Raw genomic sequence first — 20870 nt, forward strand, 5'->3', positions numbered from 1 at the left:
TGATAGGTCTAGAATAGCAGTATCATTTTTCAAAGTAGTTATCAATTAATTAAGATGTGTTATATACATGATTGTCCAAAAGTCAGAAGCCACCCTTTATTTATTTAATTCATCAAAACAGAATGTTAAGTTATTCAATTTTCAGTGTGAGAACAAAGCAGAAACCCATATTTAACCAAACCCATATTTGACAAAAAATATGTCAGTATTTAATGTGTCCAAACTTTACCTTTATTATAACTTCCATTCTTTTCAGGAGATGTTCTTTCAGTTTTTCTGAGAAATCTGCAGGAATATTTTTCCACACCTCTAAAGTTCAGTCTTAGATGTTGGTTGCATGTCCTGCTTCTCACAATCCAAATAATCCCAATTTTAAAAATTGGACTCAACAGTCTATAAAACCTCGCTCTACATCTCGTTGTCTATTTTTGGTGTTCTAGAGCTAACTTTTTATCCATTTCCTTTCTTGGTAAAGGCTTCTTGACAGCTACACATCCTTTAAGACCCATAGCGTTGACACATCTGGGTAGTTGCTTTTGTAAATGTCGGTGTCTCTTTGAAAGGAAAGCTTTGTGAGCAGCTTTTTTGGAGGGTGGAAGAGGCAGTAGGTGCAGAAAAGTAAAGACTGGACACTTTTTTTTTGTTTTTTATTAATTATTTGTTAAATATGTTTCCTGCTTCACTGACATTAAAAATAAATACCTTTTACTTAATGTCCATTTTTCAAATTCTCAAATTCAGTTTTGATTACTATAAGAAACATTTTTTATGAAATATTTCATTTTTTTGTTTAACATTTCTAGATTTAGATATTTGCTGTTTATTAATCTAGCTAAATATAAAGTGAGTATCCTGAAATATCCAAAAAGGTCTGAAAGATAACTACTGCAACAAGTTCTACTATTCCCACATAAATTCAGATTCAGCCTTGGCAGAGCTTACACACCTTAAAAAAATGACTCTGGAGAAGGATCCAGAGGGTTTGACAGCAATCTGTTAGGTTGAAGTCACACTTCAGTCTGCTATCAACATCAGTGAGACTTCATGTTTCCCCCCATAAGCATAAGCTGGACCAGAACAGGAAAATCATCATGCTGCCTGGACGCCTCTGCATTTTTCCATCCAAAACTTTGGATGCAACAGTTATTTAATTTGAGTTGACATTTCAAGAGAAGGTAAGAATTTTTTTCATAAACCTTTAATACAGTCTTTTAGTCAAAAACAAGCAACGCTTTTAGAAAACAAGTGGGATGGAGGAATATTACATCGCAAGTTCTGAATCTGGCTTTGGTGTGTAGAATAAATATAATAAAATTCCAGTAGAGTCCCAGGACCTCACTGTCTCCCTGTGTCTTCCAAAGCAAGATAAGAAGAAGAAAAAGAAACGTTTCCAAGCATGCTAGGTCAGTTTCAGAGGCAGGGCATAGCTTAGCTTCTGGGGTAGAACATGGCATATTTGGAGGTGCGAAAGCCAAGGAGGTCCCTCATCTCATTGCGAAATTTGGACAGGTCCTGTCGTAGGTCGTTGAGGTTCTCCACCGTAGCCTGGTCCGTGCTTTGCAACTTCTGCCGTGTGGACGTCAGGTAGCGATGCACCAGGCAACACATGATCTTCTGGTAGTTCTCGTCTCTCTTCTGCTTTAGGTTCCGCCACTCCTGCAAAATCAACATCCCCCACGACCAGATGAGCAAAATCATACCATCAAAACTGCCTGGGCTTATCTAATCATGGATGTGATGAAGGTAAGAGAAGCTGGAAGGAAGCGTGGTTCTCTTTTCTTTCTTGAGTAGATTAAACTCTACCCAGCAGAAGCCTTGACCTCCTGAGGATGTTTGCTAGGTATTAGCTTTGAACACCTGACTAATCTTTTTCTTGTTAAACAATAACATCACAACAGACTACACGTCAAAACGCAATAGTAACAGATAATAAATGGGATTATGGTAATACGGCACAGCCAGAATCCTGTCCTGCTAGGCTGACTGTAACGCACCTTGAGGCTGTTCTGACGCTTGACCTTGCCCGTGGAGGTGTGGGAGCAAATCCATTTACTCAGGCTGGTCACCAGGTAGCAGAGCGTCTTTGGAGAGGGAAGAATGTTAAAGGGTGGAGGCAACGTGCACTTGTCATCAAAGTAGCTCAGCCAAAGCTTGGCCCGGGCAAACTTCCACTCCTTATCCTCATGGTTCTGGAAGCAGTCAGAAAACAGTATTAAAACCAGAATGCAAAGTTTCTCAACAAAACATAATCCAGCACGCCAAGACCATGAAAACTAAGTCCAAAAACCTTTTATCCAAAAGTGTAAACCTACACTGTAAATCAAGGGTTCCCAATCCTGGTCCTGAAGATCTGCCACCCTGTAGGGTTTAGTTTTACCCTAATCTAACACACGATTCAGGTGATGAAGGCTTTTGAATATATCTGAATACTATAGCCAGGTTAGGGTGGTAGATGTCCAGAGCCAGGATTGAGCATCCCTGCTGTAAATGATAACAGTATATTTGACTACAAAGTATAAAGATTATTTTACTGATATTTTACTCACTAATTCCATTTTTAGCTCATTTCAAGCATGTACATTATACAGTAGCATTGACAGACGAACAAACGCAGGGGTAGCCATGCTTCTGCTACAAGTGGCCTTTATTAAATGCACTGGCAGAAAGGGGCACATGTGGAGCACTGAACTAGGGCAGAGGTTACCTCTAGCAACACACTTCGACCCCCCCCCAGCTCCCTACACTAAATAACCTAGATAACATTTACACATAAACTAAGACAACAACATAACACCTAATAGTCCTCTTTTCTACAGTAGCAGAACTCTATAATACTTTACTTTGGAATTAGTAGTTTATGTAAGTTAAAATCAATTTTCAATTTGTATAATTTAAAATGAATTTCAGATAGAAAGCTGTTAACCTTACAGTACTTTAAAGAAGTCTATGAATGGTGGAATAAAAAAGAAGGATGTGAATAATTGCTCTTCCTGAAAATTGCAAGGCTTGTGGAAAGCTTTGATAGATTCAAAACCGTGAAATGAGAAAGATTTAAAAATTTAAAAAAAGAGGAAACAGCAAATTGAACAGCAAGTCGTCTTGGGCATGTCTGCTTAATAAAGTATACTTGCCAACTTTGAAACTTCCAAAACAGAGATTTTCCAAATCATGCATGTCAAAAGCTCGGTGTAAAGTGATTTTCCTCTGTTGAGCAAATGCTATTTTCTGGTTAGCTTAATTAAGTTATGTTAAGTGACCCTTTGTAGTCCCACAACGGGGAAATTTCACCTCCGCATCCATGTAGAGACACACCACATACACACAAGTAAGCACACACACACTAGGGGGCAGTGAGCATATTTGCCTATAGCAGTGGGCAGCCCTATCCGCAGCACCTGGGGAGCAGTGGGGGGTTAGGTGTCTTGATCAAGGACACCTCAGTCACGTACTGTCATCTATGGGGATTGAACCAGCAACCTTCCAGTCACAGGGCTGGTTCCCTAAGCTCCAGCCCACGACTGCCCCATTAAAAGCTAACGTAGCTGGGTTTACATGACTTCATTTGCACAGGACAGGTATTTGAGATTTGCTCCTTGTCCCTAAAATGCTCTCCCTCTGCAAGCTCCAAAAGTCTAATTCTCTCCTTACATTCAAATCTAATCTTAAAACTTCTATGTAGAACTATGAACACTCAAAGAACCTGTTGCATGATTAAAGACTTCTTTGCATCATGAAAAGATTCTTCAGATTGATGGAAAATGTGTCGTATGTGATTCTATATAGAACCTTTTTGAAAATGGTTCTATATAGCACCAAAAAAGGGTTCTTCTACTGTTACAATGTCAAGTTAAAACAGACGAAAAAGATTCTACATAGAACTACATACCTTTCATTCATCATCAATCAGAAGAACCCTTTCACAATGCAAAATCATGCAAAGGGTGTCTTTAGTAAAGAGCCCCTGAAGATCTTTTATGTCCTCACTAAATATTGTCTGTCTCAGTACTGCTGTGTTTGTTCTTGATGTTCTGTGTATTATTATTATTATTATTATCTTCATTATTATTATTATTATTATTATTATTATTATTATTATTATTATTATTAATAGCATATACTGTGAAGTGAATTACTCATTTTACTCATTTAAACCTCAGTTCACTCACCGCAATCTGTCTGAAGCTCTTATGCAGCATGGCCACCAGAAGCTTGGTGAGAACGATCACCACAACAATGTTATATGTACCAACGATGAGGGCTCCCACGAATGAACGCAGCTCCTCCGTGTAGCTGATTCTGGTCACAAAGAGTGCCACATGGGCCAGGGAGAAGATATACCAGAACAGGGCGTAACACGTCCCCATAAACCTAGACAAGAGAGAGAAAAAGGTCAAAGCTTCCAAAAAGATACGGTTTACATGTATTCAATGCAAGATATTTTGATGTATCCTTAGCTTATGTAATTATACTTCTAAATTCACTGGATTCCTAAGTAATTAACTATCCTTCAGTTTGAGAGAACCCAGCACTGCTATCTGAGTAAAAAGGGCATAAAAAGTTTTTAATGGAAAATGTGCCGAAAAGTTCAGAAAAGTGCGGAAATGCGATGAAGTACGTGTGGAAGGCGTCGTTGCTCTGCTGCTCGCAGAATATGCCTTCGCAGTCTTTACTGTCATCCTTGCTCTGGAACGTATCCTTCTTGTCTTTTCCGTAGAGTTGCGTCAGGCCAATGGTAAAGGAGAAGAGCACCAGCAGGAACAGGCCCAGAAACTTCCCAAACTCCTGCAGCATCTGACCCATAGAGATCTACAGCCACACAAATATAGAAGACATTACAAATGCTTTATTTGGTGCTAACTTTTAAATCAGCAGCAACTATATGTCATTTAAAAGCAATGCTTTCAATGATATAAAACCTGTTGCAAATAAGTATACGGTGTTACGATTATGTCTGTCCTATGCAACTTCATAGCTTTCAAATAAGTTGTAGGACACTAGAAAGCATCAAGCACAATTAATATCCAGAATTCATCATACTTAAAAAGTGGAAATTAAATCTCAAGGAAGATAACTTGACAAAAAATAACTGTAAATAGATAATTAGAATTATAGATAAATATATTTTCTATCATTGCATAACTTGTCTGTTCAAAGGATTCTTAAAATATTAAAACATCTAAAATATTTTGATATTTAAATCCACACTGTACAAGTTATTGTTGTTTAATTCAACGGGGAAAGCTTGTGAATGAACTTTAATTTGGCTTGACAAAGCCAACTAATAAAGCTTCAAAAGTTAAAGCAGTTACAGAAAACTGTTGACTATTTTTGATAATTGTGTTTATATAGTAATTACACATAGTTACTGTACTATTGCTATGTTGTTGCCATGCTATTCCAGTTCGTTGTTAGGGTGTTGCTTGGTGGTTGCAACAGTGTTGCTAGGCTGTTGCAATGGTATCTCCGGTAGCTGCATAAGTATTGCTAGGCATTACTATGCTATCTCAAATGGTTGCTTATTTGTTGCTAGGGCACTGCTAGATGCTGATGTGCTTCTAGGCCAGTGCAGTGATATAGGAAGTGGTTGCTAATGTGCTGCTAGGCCTTTGCTATGGTATCCCAGGTGGGTGCTAGTGTTGTTAGCATACTTTAATGAAAAAACATTTGTCTACAGATTCTATACTGACTATGGAGGTAGCAGTTATAAGCACTATATAATATATAATCAGTTTCAGGATGTTGAGCATTCCCCCATTGATTGCTACCATAAGCCAAATTGGTTAAAAAAGCTCAAACAACCTATTTGGGTGTACATCCTATGACCGTGCAAAATTTTGGGTTCTAGCTCCAAAGCTGTAGGAAGAATAATGTTGCAAATTTTTATTAAATAATAATAAAATAATACTCCTAATCATAGGAAGAAGAAAACTCAGAAATTATTCCAAACTTTTGAATGGTCATGCAAATAGTCCTGAATTATAAACATTATTATTAATATTTTTTTTGCCATTTGGGAGATACAAGGTTTTGACACAGTTTCTCAGTTCGGCTTCTGCTGTTTACTGTCCATTTTAAAGGGAAAACATTCTCATTGAGAAACCATGCAAGTTGTGAGCTACTGTTTACATAGACAACGCCACGTTTGAAAGTATCAGGCACTTGTCAGTCCAACATCTCAACACATCTCTAATCATTAACAGTTAACACTTACACTCTGATGAGGCTTAATTAAAGAGTTCTGTTTGTTTTTCCTCATTTCCCTCCTGAGGAGCTAATCAGAGCAGCTATCTTTGGACTGATGTTTACTGCTGTTGTGTATCCACTTATTTTGGGAGTATCCAACATGACTGGGTAGAGCAACTCATCATCGAAAAGCAAACATGTTTATGTATTTTTCTTGTGCTGCATGGTATCATTAACCAACCCTAAATGTCAGAAACAGCCCTCCCTTTACTGAACCAGTCTTTTCAGGTAAACATTGGTCAGTCCAGCAATAAGGCAAAGGCCAGGGACATGTTTCTACAGTCTCTCAGACACAACCAACAGAGTTAAACACTCATTTACAAAGAACCAGACACATACAGACGAAGAACTGCCTTCCTCCAGACGCTCTTAAAAATGATGATGCTAAAAAAAGCTTCTTTGGAGTGATATCATAGAACAGAGGTCTTCAAATCCAGACCTTGAATCCAGTTTCCAGTGATTACAATATCCAAGACCAGAAACTGCATTCAAGGTCTGGATTTGAAGACAAAGAAGCAATTTTAGAACAAGACAAGAACCATTTTAACAGGATTAAATGGGAACTCAATTTTTTTTTTCAAAACTAGGACTAAAACCAGGTTTTAGTGGCACAAATTAAATTTTTTGCCCTAATGTGACTCAGATCTGATGTTTTCAAATCCGACCTTTCATATGTGGTCCCAGATTGGATACATATCTGATTTGTGGCCATGTGACCACCAAATGTGATGCTCAGATCGGAATTCATGGGCTTTTTTCCCCACTGCACGTGCGCCATCATTACCATGACAGCAGTGCCGAAAAGAAGTTAAAGCCAGTAAACGGTGGAAAAGCAGCTCATCTCACCTTTTTGTCCTTCGTCTGGCTCTAATAATGAAGCTGAGAGCTGATCAGAGTTAATTATCTAGTGAAGCTCGTTCTGCTCGTTAGTTTGTGCTGATGCAGTCACGTGACATTATTGAGTAGGATGAGCTCGTGTGGGTCATTTCAGGACACCAGCTCGTTCACATTAATGACAAATATGAATCACTTACCTAAACCAGTGTGAACCGTCGTGTCAGAGATCGGATTTGAGCAAAAAATTGGATTTGAGCAACGAGGCTTGTAATATGAACGTAGCCTCAGAGTGGTTTAGTATATAGTTCATTGTAAAGACTCAGATTTCATTACAGTGATGGTGATGGGAATAAGGGGTCACAATGTCTACAACACAAGATGCATTTTTTACTATCCCAGACCACCAGTGAACCTACATGTATTCAGAGTTTTATATGTAATGCTGATACAAAGAAAATGTTTTCTTTGGGGGCTATTTTGCTTTTTGTGTAATAACATTCTGTGAGAACTGCACATCCAAGCCAAGAAGCATTTAGGCACCTTTATTTTGAAGACCTCTGTTGATCACTCTGCCACAGACACAGGTTCGCCAGTGTTTCTGGAGAACCGTGATAAGATGAATTCACGGATTCCTTGGTGTCCTGTGTAGAGGATTTAGGCTGTAATGGCTGCACTGTTTTTGAGTGAGTACGCCTTCATTCGTGTGATTCATATTCCTGTCACGCTGAACTCCCCAGTGAACAGTTTCCACAGCTAATCTTTCACAAGCCTGGTCTGCAGCAGTGTGATTTAGCAGCAGACAGCGGGATGTGGCGTACTGACCGCGGCGTATCGTCCACACAGCTGTGCTGGAATGCGAAGGGTCCCCCTCACTGAGACATATCGATGTAGACTTAGAAGTCTAGAGCTAGGACAATTACACTAACACTTTATCTACATTCTGTATGGACTGTTTGAGTCTGTAGAACTTCACGGGTTACAGATAATTAGTAGAATATTAGGAAGCTACAAATAACTGATTAATGTCCCACCTCCCAGCTGAAATGGAAGTTTTGATGAGTTTGACTGTCTCTATGTTCACATCTATTGGTCAGCACTCTGTGTAGTTGAATTTGTTTATGATGTAAGTGTCTTCAACTCAATCAGAAAGTGGTGGATTGTTACCCCAGTGCTTACAAAAGTTGTGGTTCAAATGCCATCTTACCCCTATGATTCCAGCTGCCCTGATTTACTTCAATGTTAGAATAAGCAGTGTCCAGACAAAGCTTTAAATCTGGTTTCTTTGACTTGCACAGTACTGTATATATTTAGAATTTGCACTATTATGGACGTTTATGGCAGTCAGTAAGTGGCGTGTCACTAAGAACTTGAAGTACACTCTTAAAAAATTTGCTATAGTTGGTTCTATACAGCACCCAAAAGGGTTCTTCTATTTACAGTGTCAAGCTTGTAACAGAAGAACCCTTTCAGAGGCTATAGAAACACCGGAGAATTTGCTGTAGATGGCTCTATATAGAACATATTTGAAAAGAGTTCTATATAGCACATAAAAAGGCTTCTTCTGTTGTTACGGTGTCAAGCTTGTAACAATAGAAGAACCATCTAAAGCATATTCATGCAAATTTTCCATCTATAAGAACCCTTTAATCGTGCAAGGGGTTCTTTGAATTCGCATGGTTCTGTATAGAACCATTTACTTTATTAAAGGACCCTTGAAGCACCATCCTTTTTAAGAGTGTACGCACAAACAGCTGAAGAACCGTCCACACATTAAAGGGTTAAGCAGTCGGAATAATGGCTGACTTCTGGCCCACCACACAAACAGAGTAGCAGGAAGATACTGTAGCTTCAACTCCCAGTGACCACACAGTTAGTCAGAAGTGATTAGCATTTTCCTGCTGAATAGCTTTACCCAGAATTTAACAGGAAACCACTGGGGGTTTCCTCAGACTTGGAAGAATGGTTACATTTCTCTGCAATGAACCTTTTCACACCAAACCACTCAGAACAACTGTATTTATATCTCAGTGATTCAATGATGCTGGAATTCCTCTTTGAATATGAAATAATAAATTAACAAATTCAAGTGTTCAAATCACTTCCATGGTCTCAGGTGTATAAAGCCGAGCCCCTAGGCCTGCAGACTGCTTCTACAGCCATTAGTGAAAGAATGGGTCGCTCTCAGGAGCTCAGTGAGTTCCAGCGTGGTGCCGTGATCGGACACCACCTGTGCAACAAGTCCAGTCGTGAAATTTCCTCACTACTAAATATTCCACAGTCAACTGTCAGTGGGATTATAACAAAGTGGAAGCGATTGGGAACGACAGCAACTCAACCACGAAGTGGTCGGCCACGTAAAATGACAGAGCGAGGTCAGCAGATGCTGAGGAGCACCAACTTTCTGCAGAGTCAATCACTACAGACCTCCAAACTTCATGTGACCTTCAGATCAGCTCAAGAACAGCGTAGAGAGCTTCATGGAATGGGTTTCCATGGCTGAGCAGCTGCATCCAAGCCTTACATAACCAAGCACAATGCAAAGTGTTGAATGCAGTGGTGTAAAGCGCTGTCACAGGACTGTAGAGCAGTGGAGACGTGTTCTCTGGAGTGTCCAATCACGCTTCTCCATCTGGCAATCCGATGGATGAGTCTGGGTGTGGCGGTTGACAGGAGACGGTACTTGTCTGACTGCATTGTGCCAAGTGTAAAGTTTGGTGGAGGGGGGATCATGATGTGGGGTTGTTACTCAGGAGTCGGGCTCGGCCCCTTAGTTCCAGTGAAAGGAACTCAATGCTTCAGCAGACCTAGAGACTTTGGACAATTACATGCTCCCAACTTTGTGGGAAAAGTTTGGGGCGGCCCCTTCCTGCTCCAACATGACTGCGCACCAGTGCACAAAGCAAGGTTAAAAAAGACATGGATGAGCGAATTTGGTGTGCAAGAACTTGACTGGCCTGCACAGAGTCCAGACGTCAACCCCATAGAACATCTTTGGGATGAATTAGAGCACAGACTGTGAGTTAGGCCTTCTCGTCCAACATCAGTGTCTGACTTCACAAATGCACTTCTGGAAGAATGGTCAAAACACTCCTAAACCTTGTGGAAAGCCTTCCCAGAAGAGTTGAGGCTGTTATAGCTGCAAAGGGTGGGCTAACATCATAATAAACCCTATGGATTAAGAATGGGGTCACTCAAGTTCATATGCGTGTGAAGGCAGACGAGCGAATACTTTTGGAAATATAGTGTATCTGCCTATTCAGTAGAGAGCACTTTAGCCCTGCCGACTTGCCCTGACTATATAAGGAATGTTACAGCCTGGACTGTTTTCTGAATGAACCACAATACAGACCAGCCAATCAGAATTTACATATCGACATAAAGGCACAGTAACAAAAACAGCATGTTTAATTTTAAAGAGAGGTCAGAAAATGGTCATGTAAAATTTGTTTTTGGTACATATACCACACAAATGTCACGTGCGGAAAATATAGAGGAAAAGTGTGTATGCATGTATATAGAATATGAGCCCTTTTAAAATCACTGCAAACAGTCCTGAGAAAAGGATGATCTCATCAATGCAGCTCCACTGGTACTTTATGTAATAGCTTCCCCTTGTTTTGATAGGCAGCGACAGAGAAAAGAGGGAGTGATAGAGAGGCTTTGAAGCCTGAGCCTACACAGTCAGTGTCAGATTTTTTGCTACAAATCAGCATCAAGCGGAACGCAGAACTCCAAGCAATGGCAGTATTTTGTGCGTGAACTTGAGAGACAAATGAAGAACAGACACCAGAAGAACTGCCACAGAAAAAGCACACAAGAGAACAATGGAAAGTGAGAAGAATAGCCAGAGTACTCCATCTGACGGATAGGAAAAACAGTTGTTTTCTCTGGAATCCATCTAGTTAACAGCTGGGCCTGTGGGCATTACATAACCAAAACAGTGGTCAAAGAAACAGCCATTTTCTCTGGCTCATTATCCTGTCTGTATTAAGAGAACCATCAACGGGACTATACTATTTAGCTATAAAGAAGCCTTGATTTACAAGCAATAATACTGGCTGGATCTGCTGAATCACCAAGCTGGCATCTGTCCTGCCTCTTCTGTAGCTGAAACACAAGCTAAATCATGTTCATAGTGTTCCTGAACCCTAATAACATTCCCCTGAAATGACTGCACACATCTTTTCCAATATAAGCTGCCACAGGACTCAATATTGCATCTCCGAGCCAAGTATTGTTGCTGGCTCGAGGTGAATATCTGATGGCTAAATAAGAGGCAGTGCTGCACAAGAGTCTGACAGTGAGAGGTTGTCTAGTCAGCTAATAAATCCTGTAGTTGGCACTGTGGAGAGCTGTTGACTAATGAGAGACTGCAGAAGCAGAGTCAAAATGGAGGGTCCAGAAATGCAGTATATGTATGTATATATGTGTGTGTGTGTGGGTGTGTGTGTGTGTGTGTATTGTTTAAAAAAGAGAAACATAGTGTCCAAGGACACAACCAGGAATACTTGGTCATCCCTGGGACTTGAACCGACAACCTTCCAGTTACTGGCTGCCTCTCCTACCACTACACTTCTGATGAAGTTTCTGTTTCTCGGAATTTAAGAAATGTGACTTTTGAGAACAGACAGTTGTATTTCACAGCTAACAGTTATAACTAGTGCACTACAAAAACAACAACAAAAAAAATATATAAAATGATATCAGCCAATAAAAAAAACTATTGGACTTTTGAGACCCTTAAAAACGGAAACACATTGTCTTTATTTTTTTTCAAGGATTCAGCCCTACATTTTTTGTGTTGCTTGGACTCATAGTGTCCATTGTATATAAATAGCAACACTGGTGGTGCCCTGTATATAAATAGATGTGCTGATGGTCCTCTATATATACACAAAGGCAGGTGGTTCCCTGTATATGAACAGAGGTGTTGGTGGTCCCTGTATATGAACAGAAGTATTGGTTGTGCTCTGTATGTAAATAGAGGGATTGGTGGTCCCTGTATCTAAACAGAGGTGTAAGTGGTGCCCTGTATATGAACTGAGGAGTTGGCATTTACCTGTAAAGGGCCAAGGATGGAGCTGGTGGTGTACATGAAGAAGAGGCGCAGGTAACTCAGCACATTGGCAAAGGCAAAAAGCCCCTCTGCTACCAGGATAGGGTGAGATGCATCCCAGTGCTTCCGCTCAATCCCTTGTACATTCTTAAACTGAAACAACACACACCCAACACATCAGTTTCTGTACACTGCCTGAAAAACATGCTTTTATTTTACACCTCATTGAATCTATTCTAATCTATGATGAGAGAAATCTGTCATTAGGCTGTAAAACACACCCAGGAGGAAAGTAACACAGCAGCACTAATTGGTGCAGTGGTGGGCTCAGTGCCTTGCCAGAGGGCCCAACCAGAAACACCCAGCCAGTTGTAGGATTTGATCCTATGACCTTGCAGTTGCTGACCAGCAGTAAATTAATATTGTTTTTGCTGGTTTGCAATACCTTAAAATAGTAAAAGTTCAAAACTCATTGTTAACTTTTAACAGACTTGGAGTTTAGGCTAAAACTATTTTTTTAAAATTACCCCTATGCCCATTCACTGTATTAATTATGTTCACTTTATTAAAACAAATGACTGAACATTTTGTCACCACCCAAACAATCATAACACTACAGTCGTGACAATTTCAGCTACTTTTTAGCACAACTCAAAAACATTAGCCAGTACATGACCCTGCACAGATGTACATGCATAAACATATTTTTCAATAACAAAAACAAAATGAATATAAAAATTGCAGAAAATATGTTTCAGTAGTGACCATTTTTAATGTTCCACATTGATCTTCAAACTTTGGTACACATTTGTTTAAAAAACAATAGGATCCAACTGCTCACCTTGTGGTCATGAGGGACAGGGATGCAGTCTCATTTCCTGCTCTAAAATGCAGGGCCGTAGCTACAATAAGGCTCTGCCTTCAGACTAAACCTCTCTGTGTTTCAGTAGTGACATGAAAACAGTGCATTTTTTTATACACATCGACGCATCTTTTTTCTCTACAGGATTTCTATTTTCTTATTGTCTGAGTACTTGGTAGTTTTAAAACTAAATATTTGTAATGATCTTTAAAGAACTTACTTCCAATATCTTTTATTAATAAGACAAATGGACGTGATGTGGTGAGTGAACTGGAAGACTCTCATTCACTGCTTTTGTTTGGAGCTCATGAGATGTTGCTGCCGCTCATTTGCGAGAAAATGCGCAGTTACGGTGAAATAAGATCCAGTGATGATGGATGTCCACGCCGTCCTGCCCGCTTTCTTGAGTGATTTTATAACTCCAGATTTGGTCTTGCACTGGGGGGTTTGATGTCATTGTGTCAGTACAATATTTTTCGAGATTTACAATATTTTTCGCTGAATCTCGGCTGCACAGTGTGCAGCATAGCACGAAAGCACCGGTTACGTGGATTCATTCGCATTTATAAGAAGCGCAATTGGATCTGTGATGCATGAAATCTGCAACTAGAGACGGTCTCTGTCTAAAAAGTTGCGAAAATGAACTCGCTTCTCTTCCGAATTTTCCTGTTCCATCTTAAATGGTGCCACAGTTACATTCGGCGCATCATCAAAATTTAAGGTGGAACCGGAAAATTCAAACGAGAAGCGACTTCAGCCTCGTAAATCAGTCGAACGTTGAGAGACATTTTACAAGAAACTGTTCTAGTTTTGAGGAATGTTTTCTGGCGGAGACGAGAGTAAAGCTGCTAAAGCTAAGCTAAAGCTTAAAGCAGAGCAAAGTAATCTGTGTTTTCGTTTACATTTTAATCTATACTAGGGCATCAGCACACACTGAGACATACTGGGCATTAAATATCTCCCACGGTGGTCTTATTTTTGATGAAAGGACAAAATGTCTCTTCTGAACATTTGTGTTGTGACTCCTGACCTAACCTGGCTTTGGTGCAGAGCCAGTCAGATTTCCCGCTCATCCAGCTGTGTTTTTGTTATGTGCCACCACAGAGTGTCCGGGAGCTTCACTTACCCACTTTCAAGTTCCGAGCTTTGCGTTCCGTCAAAATTACATGATAAACTAAATATTTAGAAAATAAAATTTTTGACATTTATGAATCAATTCAGAATTGTTAATGTCTGAATCGCGATGCAACTAAGAATCGAGTTTTACCCGCATCCCTATATATATATATATATATATATATATATATATATATATATATATATATATATGTGTGTGTGTGTATATGTATATATATGTATGTGTATATATATGTATATAATATATAGAATACAGATTGAACTAATTCAGTAGAATGGTCTTTATCGGGTTGGTTGATAATATCAGCTAGTACTGAAGTTCTTCAGATTTATCTGTATTGGCGACAATCCTGCTGACAAACCACCAATATTTAGTCAATATTTAGCTTTATATTGTAACAGAAATCTCTCATGTGAGGAAAACTGCTCACTTCTGAGAATTGCAAGTTCATTCATAGCTGATAACTGACAATTACATCAGTCAGGAAAGCATTTGTGAGTGAGTGATGGGGAGAGGGAGGACCACTCAGAGAAAGCAGGCCAGAAAAGTAGGCTGGAATTTCAGCCATGGACGACCGTGGCATTGATGAGATTCAAACTCACTATCCCAATGACAACAGGGCCAACACTTAGATGGCCGGGACACTTGGGAACACAAGTCATCAGATTTTTAGCAAATGGGTCACATCAGTTGGGCTGCAAAACTGAATGAACAACTGATAAAAAGATGATTCCACCACCCTTGCACTTTATCCCCTTGTTGTGATGTCACTCAGGCCTTTCACAGGTTTAAACCTTTGGAAATCACAGTGTGATATAGCAGTGCTACTGTACATGACAGATTTGCACTATAAAGGATTGTGAGAATGGCACAGAGGATTACAGGATGTGACCTATATTCACTCAACATGCTTCACACCATCCACTCTCGCAATAAAACCCAATCCATTATTTAAAAGTTCACCCACCCTGCTCACAGACTGTTCTCTCCTTACTGTGCTCTGGCAAGCAATATCACATTAGTAAGGCATGGACTGCCAGAATGAAAAATAGCTTATTCCCCTCTGCAGTGCTCAGAGTAACTATAATGACTAATACATTCGTACATACAACACCATTTGCCCAAATTTACTTATTTACTATTTAGATACGAGTTTATTTATTTAAACCACTGTGCCAAGACCAGATAGCAAAACAGACGTAGTAGAACTGGCTTTCTGAGAGTTTAAACAGTATTTTAATCAGGAATTAGAGTTAATTCAATCAGTGATTTGACTGTAGGTGTGCCCACCTTCCAGAAAACAGAACTAGAAACAGAACAGCATGATAGATCATACATGAAATAAGCTCTGGTGTTTGCAAATGACATAGTTGCTTCACTTCAGACACACACACACACACACACACACACACACACACACACACACACACACACACACACACACACACACATTTTCTAAGCCGTTTATCCCTCAGGGTTGCGGTGGGTTTGCTGGAGCCTATCCCAGCGGTCATTGGGCGGAAGGCAGGATACACCATGGACAGGTTGCTAGGCCATCGAAGGTCTTCACTTCACATTATCAAAAATTAAAAATATATATTTTCAAATACTGTATAAATGCCCTGGTGTGGTGCATAAAGCAAGCATTTCTCAGTTGTATAGTGTTACACTCATTAGTGTAATGCTTGTCTTCTTTGGTTGTTTAATTTAATTAGGAATATAAAAAGCATCAGTACATTATGTTGTATCAGCCTGGATGTGGTAAATTGATTTTGGGATTTTAAAATCAATTATAATAATAAAATTCTCCATAATATAATAATAAAGTTTCTGTCACCAACACTGTAAAGAAATCTGTAAAGAACTATTTCACACTAAACCACTCTGAATGACTTGACATCTTAACCACTGAACTATGCAGAAATTTTGAAAAATTGGTGGAATTCCCCTTCATTGGATTTGTGAGTTGTGGCAGTCTTCCCACTAAAAATTACATTGCAGGCTTCACTGTATGAGTTTGACCATCTGTGTATTAGTGCCTTCAGGCCATCACCCCAGAGTTGTAACTGTACATGAATCAATCGAGGTCACCGAGGTAACCCCCCCGTTAGCCATGTTAGTATTTTAAAGTTTACTCCATAAGGTCTGACCTTGCTGTGGGCCACCACTTTGAGTGCGAAGGTGGCCAGGTAGAGAGAATTCATAACAAAACTCAGCTGGTTCCTCGACTCCTCCAGGAAGTCCTCCAAACCCTCATACCAGAGACGCTTCACATCTGACCACACCATCCCTGCAGACATAGAGAAAAGACAGAGAGAGAGAATTCTCAATAAGCACTCACACTACTGGACTCTGGGATGCAAACAAAGAATTCCTGTCATTGTGGAATCTCTTCCAGACCCCATGTGTAGATGCTGGGTGAGTTACAGTGGTGGGGGAGAGGCTCACTCAGCCACGAGTCCTGCATGGCTGAGAGAATTTATGTCGGAAAGTTCTCAGATGCATCTCTCTCTGCTGTTAGGACCAATAAACCCAGCACTAAATCCGTGTAGAGTGGGTCAGTTAAAAAAACACGCCATCAAACTACCCCATCTAATTTTAGTTTAACAGTATAAGAATAATGTATTACAAAAAAATATTCTTTCATCCTTAAAGTGTTATTTGGGCTATTCACGCATAACAGTGAACTCTCAGTCACGCAACACTGAGAGAAAAGTGAAAAGAAGTCAGAAAAATAAAAAAGTGAGTCAAATAAAAACATAAAAAACAACAGGCAAACAAACTCAAATTTTAAAGAAAAAAAAGAAAAAAAAGAAAAGCTATACAGAAAGCAGTAATTTGCAGAAACTGTGAAGAGCCTTAAAGGGCCCTTATCCAGTTCAAGTGGCTACCTAATACTGACAAAAAGCAGATATATATACAGCTATATGCAAAACTTTGGGCGACCCTGGTCAAATGGCTTTTTTGTTGATTTTTTAAGTGAAAATAAGTTAACACTGTCTTCTACAGAGAACACACTTTTGCACATTTTAGTGTGAAATCACTATGTAATTGCTGAATTTAACATTCCAATATGTTAAACTATTGTTTAACATATTGAAATTGTGCATTAAAATGGCAGAAAAACACCATATGTAAGTTTGTTTTTTGAGTGTTATTTTCCCTATTTAAAAAAAAAAGCTGTAACTTGACCAAAGGTGCTCAAACTTACGACTGTAGATTGGCAGAGGGGAGTGAAAGCTGTACATATCCAGAACATATGAGTCAGAGAGATTGTATTCATCATAGAACAGATATCATCTGATTAAATCTGTGCCTTGCACATACTGAAGAATAGGGTAGCTGAGATGTCCCAGTCTTCAGCTTCCAACTCTACCTGGAAGTCAGCTTTCAACTGTTATTAAAAGAAAGATAATAGGTGGATGACATCGGGGGGAGGTGGGAGGGGGGGTATGGTAAGGAAAGTGTATTTAAAAGGTGTGAAAGAATAGCAAATACGACATCAATCCACAGGTCTGTTATTCATTTAATTCCTGCCTTAAACTAGTGACACAATGAGGAATCTACTAGAGATAAAAGCAACGAAGAGCTGTGACCACTCAGACAACAACAGAACAGAAAATTAGAAAGTGCAACTTGTCTTGCAAATCTTTTCAGGACTTTTATTCCAAATAAATAAGAAATAAACTGCAACAAACACATCATGTTTATTTACTACTCTATATAATTGAATCATACTTAACAACTGAAGTAGGTGCAAACTATTGTTTATTGTGCAAATCAGTTAAAAACAGAAATGAATAATCTATAGATAAACCTGAGGTTTTTTGGGTTGGAAAACAGTACTGAACATTGGTTCACATCCAAATTTCATGCATATCTGCATCCTGTACACTCACTCTTACATCTCTGTGTGTCAGACTCTGCTGGAGTTCAGTAAATATTACATTCACACTAACAGTAGCAACGGTTGAGCTGCAGATTTCAGGGCCAGATGGACACACTAGGCCAGACGTTGGCAACCCAAATGTTAAGAAGAGCAATTTTGTCCTTTCAACAAAAACCAAACCACCTTGGAAGCCACAACACTATATCCGTACATGTCCTACTGTAGGCTACTATAATATAAAAATATAAACAAAAATCCAGACTTACTTTTAAGACTAACCCTAACCCATTTAAGGTGGAATGTGAAACTTTGAACAAAAAGCTGGCAAATGAGAAGCTGACTTCAACTTCACAACTTTTCAGTGTTTGACAGCTTCTCGTTGCAGATTAAACGTATCAGAAACCCAGCTGCAGTGTAAACACAAATAAGTCTGTTCATCTTCAAAGTGTCAATGTTGGCCTCTCAAAGAAAGAGGTGACCTCCATGAAAGGTAATTTTGGCTTTTTGGTTCGAGTAATAACTAAATATTTAAATTTGTAGAGAGCTATCTGGAAGTCTGGTGCAGTTGAGGTAGACCCTTCTCTAGGATGTTTATATAAAATCAGACATTCCTATCAATAGTTTATAACCAGAAAAAAGACTCAAGATCTAAAGAGAGTGTTAGAAGTTAAAAGCAGTGCAGCATCTGTTCACAAAAAAAAAATCTTACTCCAGGCCCCCATATTGATTTGACATATGTATAACTGCATATAGCAAGAGCACAGGGTTCATTAGCTTTAGCAAAGAGCAGGAGACAAAGTGGGCAACACTGCTACTATGTGCAAAGCAGTACTGGAACATAGCTTTAGCTGGTTTCACTACTGTGCAGTAAAGCAAGAGAAAATACACCACAGGCCAAAATTAAGAAAGCAACTATTGAGTTTTACACTTTAAAAATATTTTACAATTAAGACAACTGGACAACCACCACCACAACACCATCTATTTGCTGATCTATCTTAATCAAAATAAGTGTAATCCAGAATATTTAATACGTGTTGCCGGGCAGTATTTTAAATATATTAAACAGTGTATTCTACAATAAAGGTTTCAGAGGAATCCGAAAGAAGGAATCAGGTGGATCTACTTAGAGTCACAATAAAACCCTGCAGGATAAACAACAGGAGCTAAACTCATTAAAAGTCAGTTAATGAGAGTACAACATCACTGCAGGCATTAGTTAAAGCCTTTTTACAATTATATTAATTAATATTACTGCTAATAATGTACAAAATCAATGTATAAAAAATCTAGCTACTTTCGCTTCCAAGCATTTGGCCTATACTGTATACAGCAGCATAAAACCCAAGATGCATATGTGTGGCACAATATAATATCAGAATGATATCTATATTGACAGATAATTGTTCAAGAAGTATAAGATGTCTAGACCTGACCAATAATTCAAACCATGAGGTGATAAGCAAGTTTGAAATATGGATAAATCTGGACAACATTACTAATGAACACTGAAATATTGTTTATTTAAAACCACAAGTATTTTACCGTAACATTCTGTATATCTAAAGTTTTCTCCATCAAAATTTTAAAACCATACACATTAACACTAAATGGTGTCTTTGACGTTAGAGCCCATGGTTGCTCATCTTTTGCTCATGTTTTTCATTCTAATGCCGTGAGATACGAGCTTCATCACAAACAACACTACTATAGGGCTCCACTCTGAGTTACTGACGAACTTTTTAGCAGAACAGGCTCAGCGTCTGCATCTTTGAGTCGCACTGGCCAAAAGAAAAATGGTAGCTTTGTCATTATTACGGTCTGATAAATCCATTTCTTCTTCCTATCCATCTCAGGCTATGTTTACACAGCAGGTAAAAGTGGCCCAAACATGTGACACAGATGTGTGTCTGTGCCAGTGGGAACAGTAAAAAAAACACTGAATCTGACATTTTCAATTCCGATTTGAGACACTTTCATATGTGGCACTGAAATCTGATACGTGTCTAATCAGCGGCAATGCGCCTCAGTCTCAACAGCCAGATCAGAATTCATGAGACGTTTACGTCAGTCCAACTCGACATTCATCATTATTTTGCGCTGCTGAGACTCATAAACATTTGACTTGAACTGATGACGGCCAGAGGAAACCGAGCCTGTAGCATCAAAGACCAGTGTAAAGAATCTGAGGACAAGAACCAAAGAAGTGGCCGTGGCCGAATAATATAACCTTTTTACGGTGAGCTCGAACTCACGGTGGACGATGAGCCCAGCTGTAAGCCACTGGAACTTCATAATCGCTCCTGTCACGCAAGTGAAGATGAAACTGAAGCTCCATTTAAAATGAAACCTGGAACGATGTGGATCATGGATCGGAGCGCAGATCAATCATGCATACAAAATGGATAAAGGAAAAATGATAAATTCTACCAATCGATTTCATGGCTGTAATGGATAATTACTGATAAATCGATTAGTGGTCTCCAACTTAGATATTATCTGGCAGCTCATACATCCATCAAGCACTATTAGAGAACTCCCTCTGGGTGGAGGACATTCTTGGTTCCCTTCTGAACAAACTCCAGTGCAATTTGCTTGAAATATGAATTCAAAACAGACAAAAGACCAACCAGACCAGACACAGAGTAAATGATTGTCTCTTCTCTGCAGAACTGCTTTGGTATGTGCAACAGACGATGTTGTATCATCTCTTTGCGAAAGTTGAAAGGGAAATTATGGAATGGATGCTTTCAGTTTTGGAGCGGAAACATGTTTGACGTTTGAAGCTATTATCAAATACTCAACATGCATGTTGTTTGACACACACGAAATATTATGCATTAAT

The 20870-nt window shown here is 39.2% G+C and overlaps 1 protein-coding gene across 1 annotated transcript in view; it reads right to left on the bottom strand.

Moving 5' to 3' along the window:
* Positions 1-1111: 1111 nt before the first annotated feature.
* Positions 1112-20870, bottom strand: part of trpc1 (transient receptor potential cation channel, subfamily C, member 1) — a 50894-nt gene continuing 31135 nt past the window's right edge. The window contains exons 8-13 of the mRNA XM_017705267.2: positions 16287-16426; positions 12140-12289; positions 4616-4806; positions 4167-4368; positions 1995-2189; positions 1112-1656 (exon numbers count right to left, since the gene is read on the bottom strand). Of these exons, the coding sequence (XP_017560756.1) occupies positions 1429-1656; positions 1995-2189; positions 4167-4368; positions 4616-4806; positions 12140-12289; positions 16287-16426 (1106 nt within the window). The 3' untranslated portion in view covers positions 1112-1428. The remainder of the gene's footprint in view (positions 1657-1994; positions 2190-4166; positions 4369-4615; positions 4807-12139; positions 12290-16286; positions 16427-20870) is intronic.

Source organism: Pygocentrus nattereri, chromosome 3, assembly GCF_015220715.1.
Source record: "Pygocentrus nattereri isolate fPygNat1 chromosome 3, fPygNat1.pri, whole genome shotgun sequence".
Lineage (NCBI taxonomy): Eukaryota > Metazoa > Chordata > Actinopteri > Characiformes > Serrasalmidae > Pygocentrus > Pygocentrus nattereri.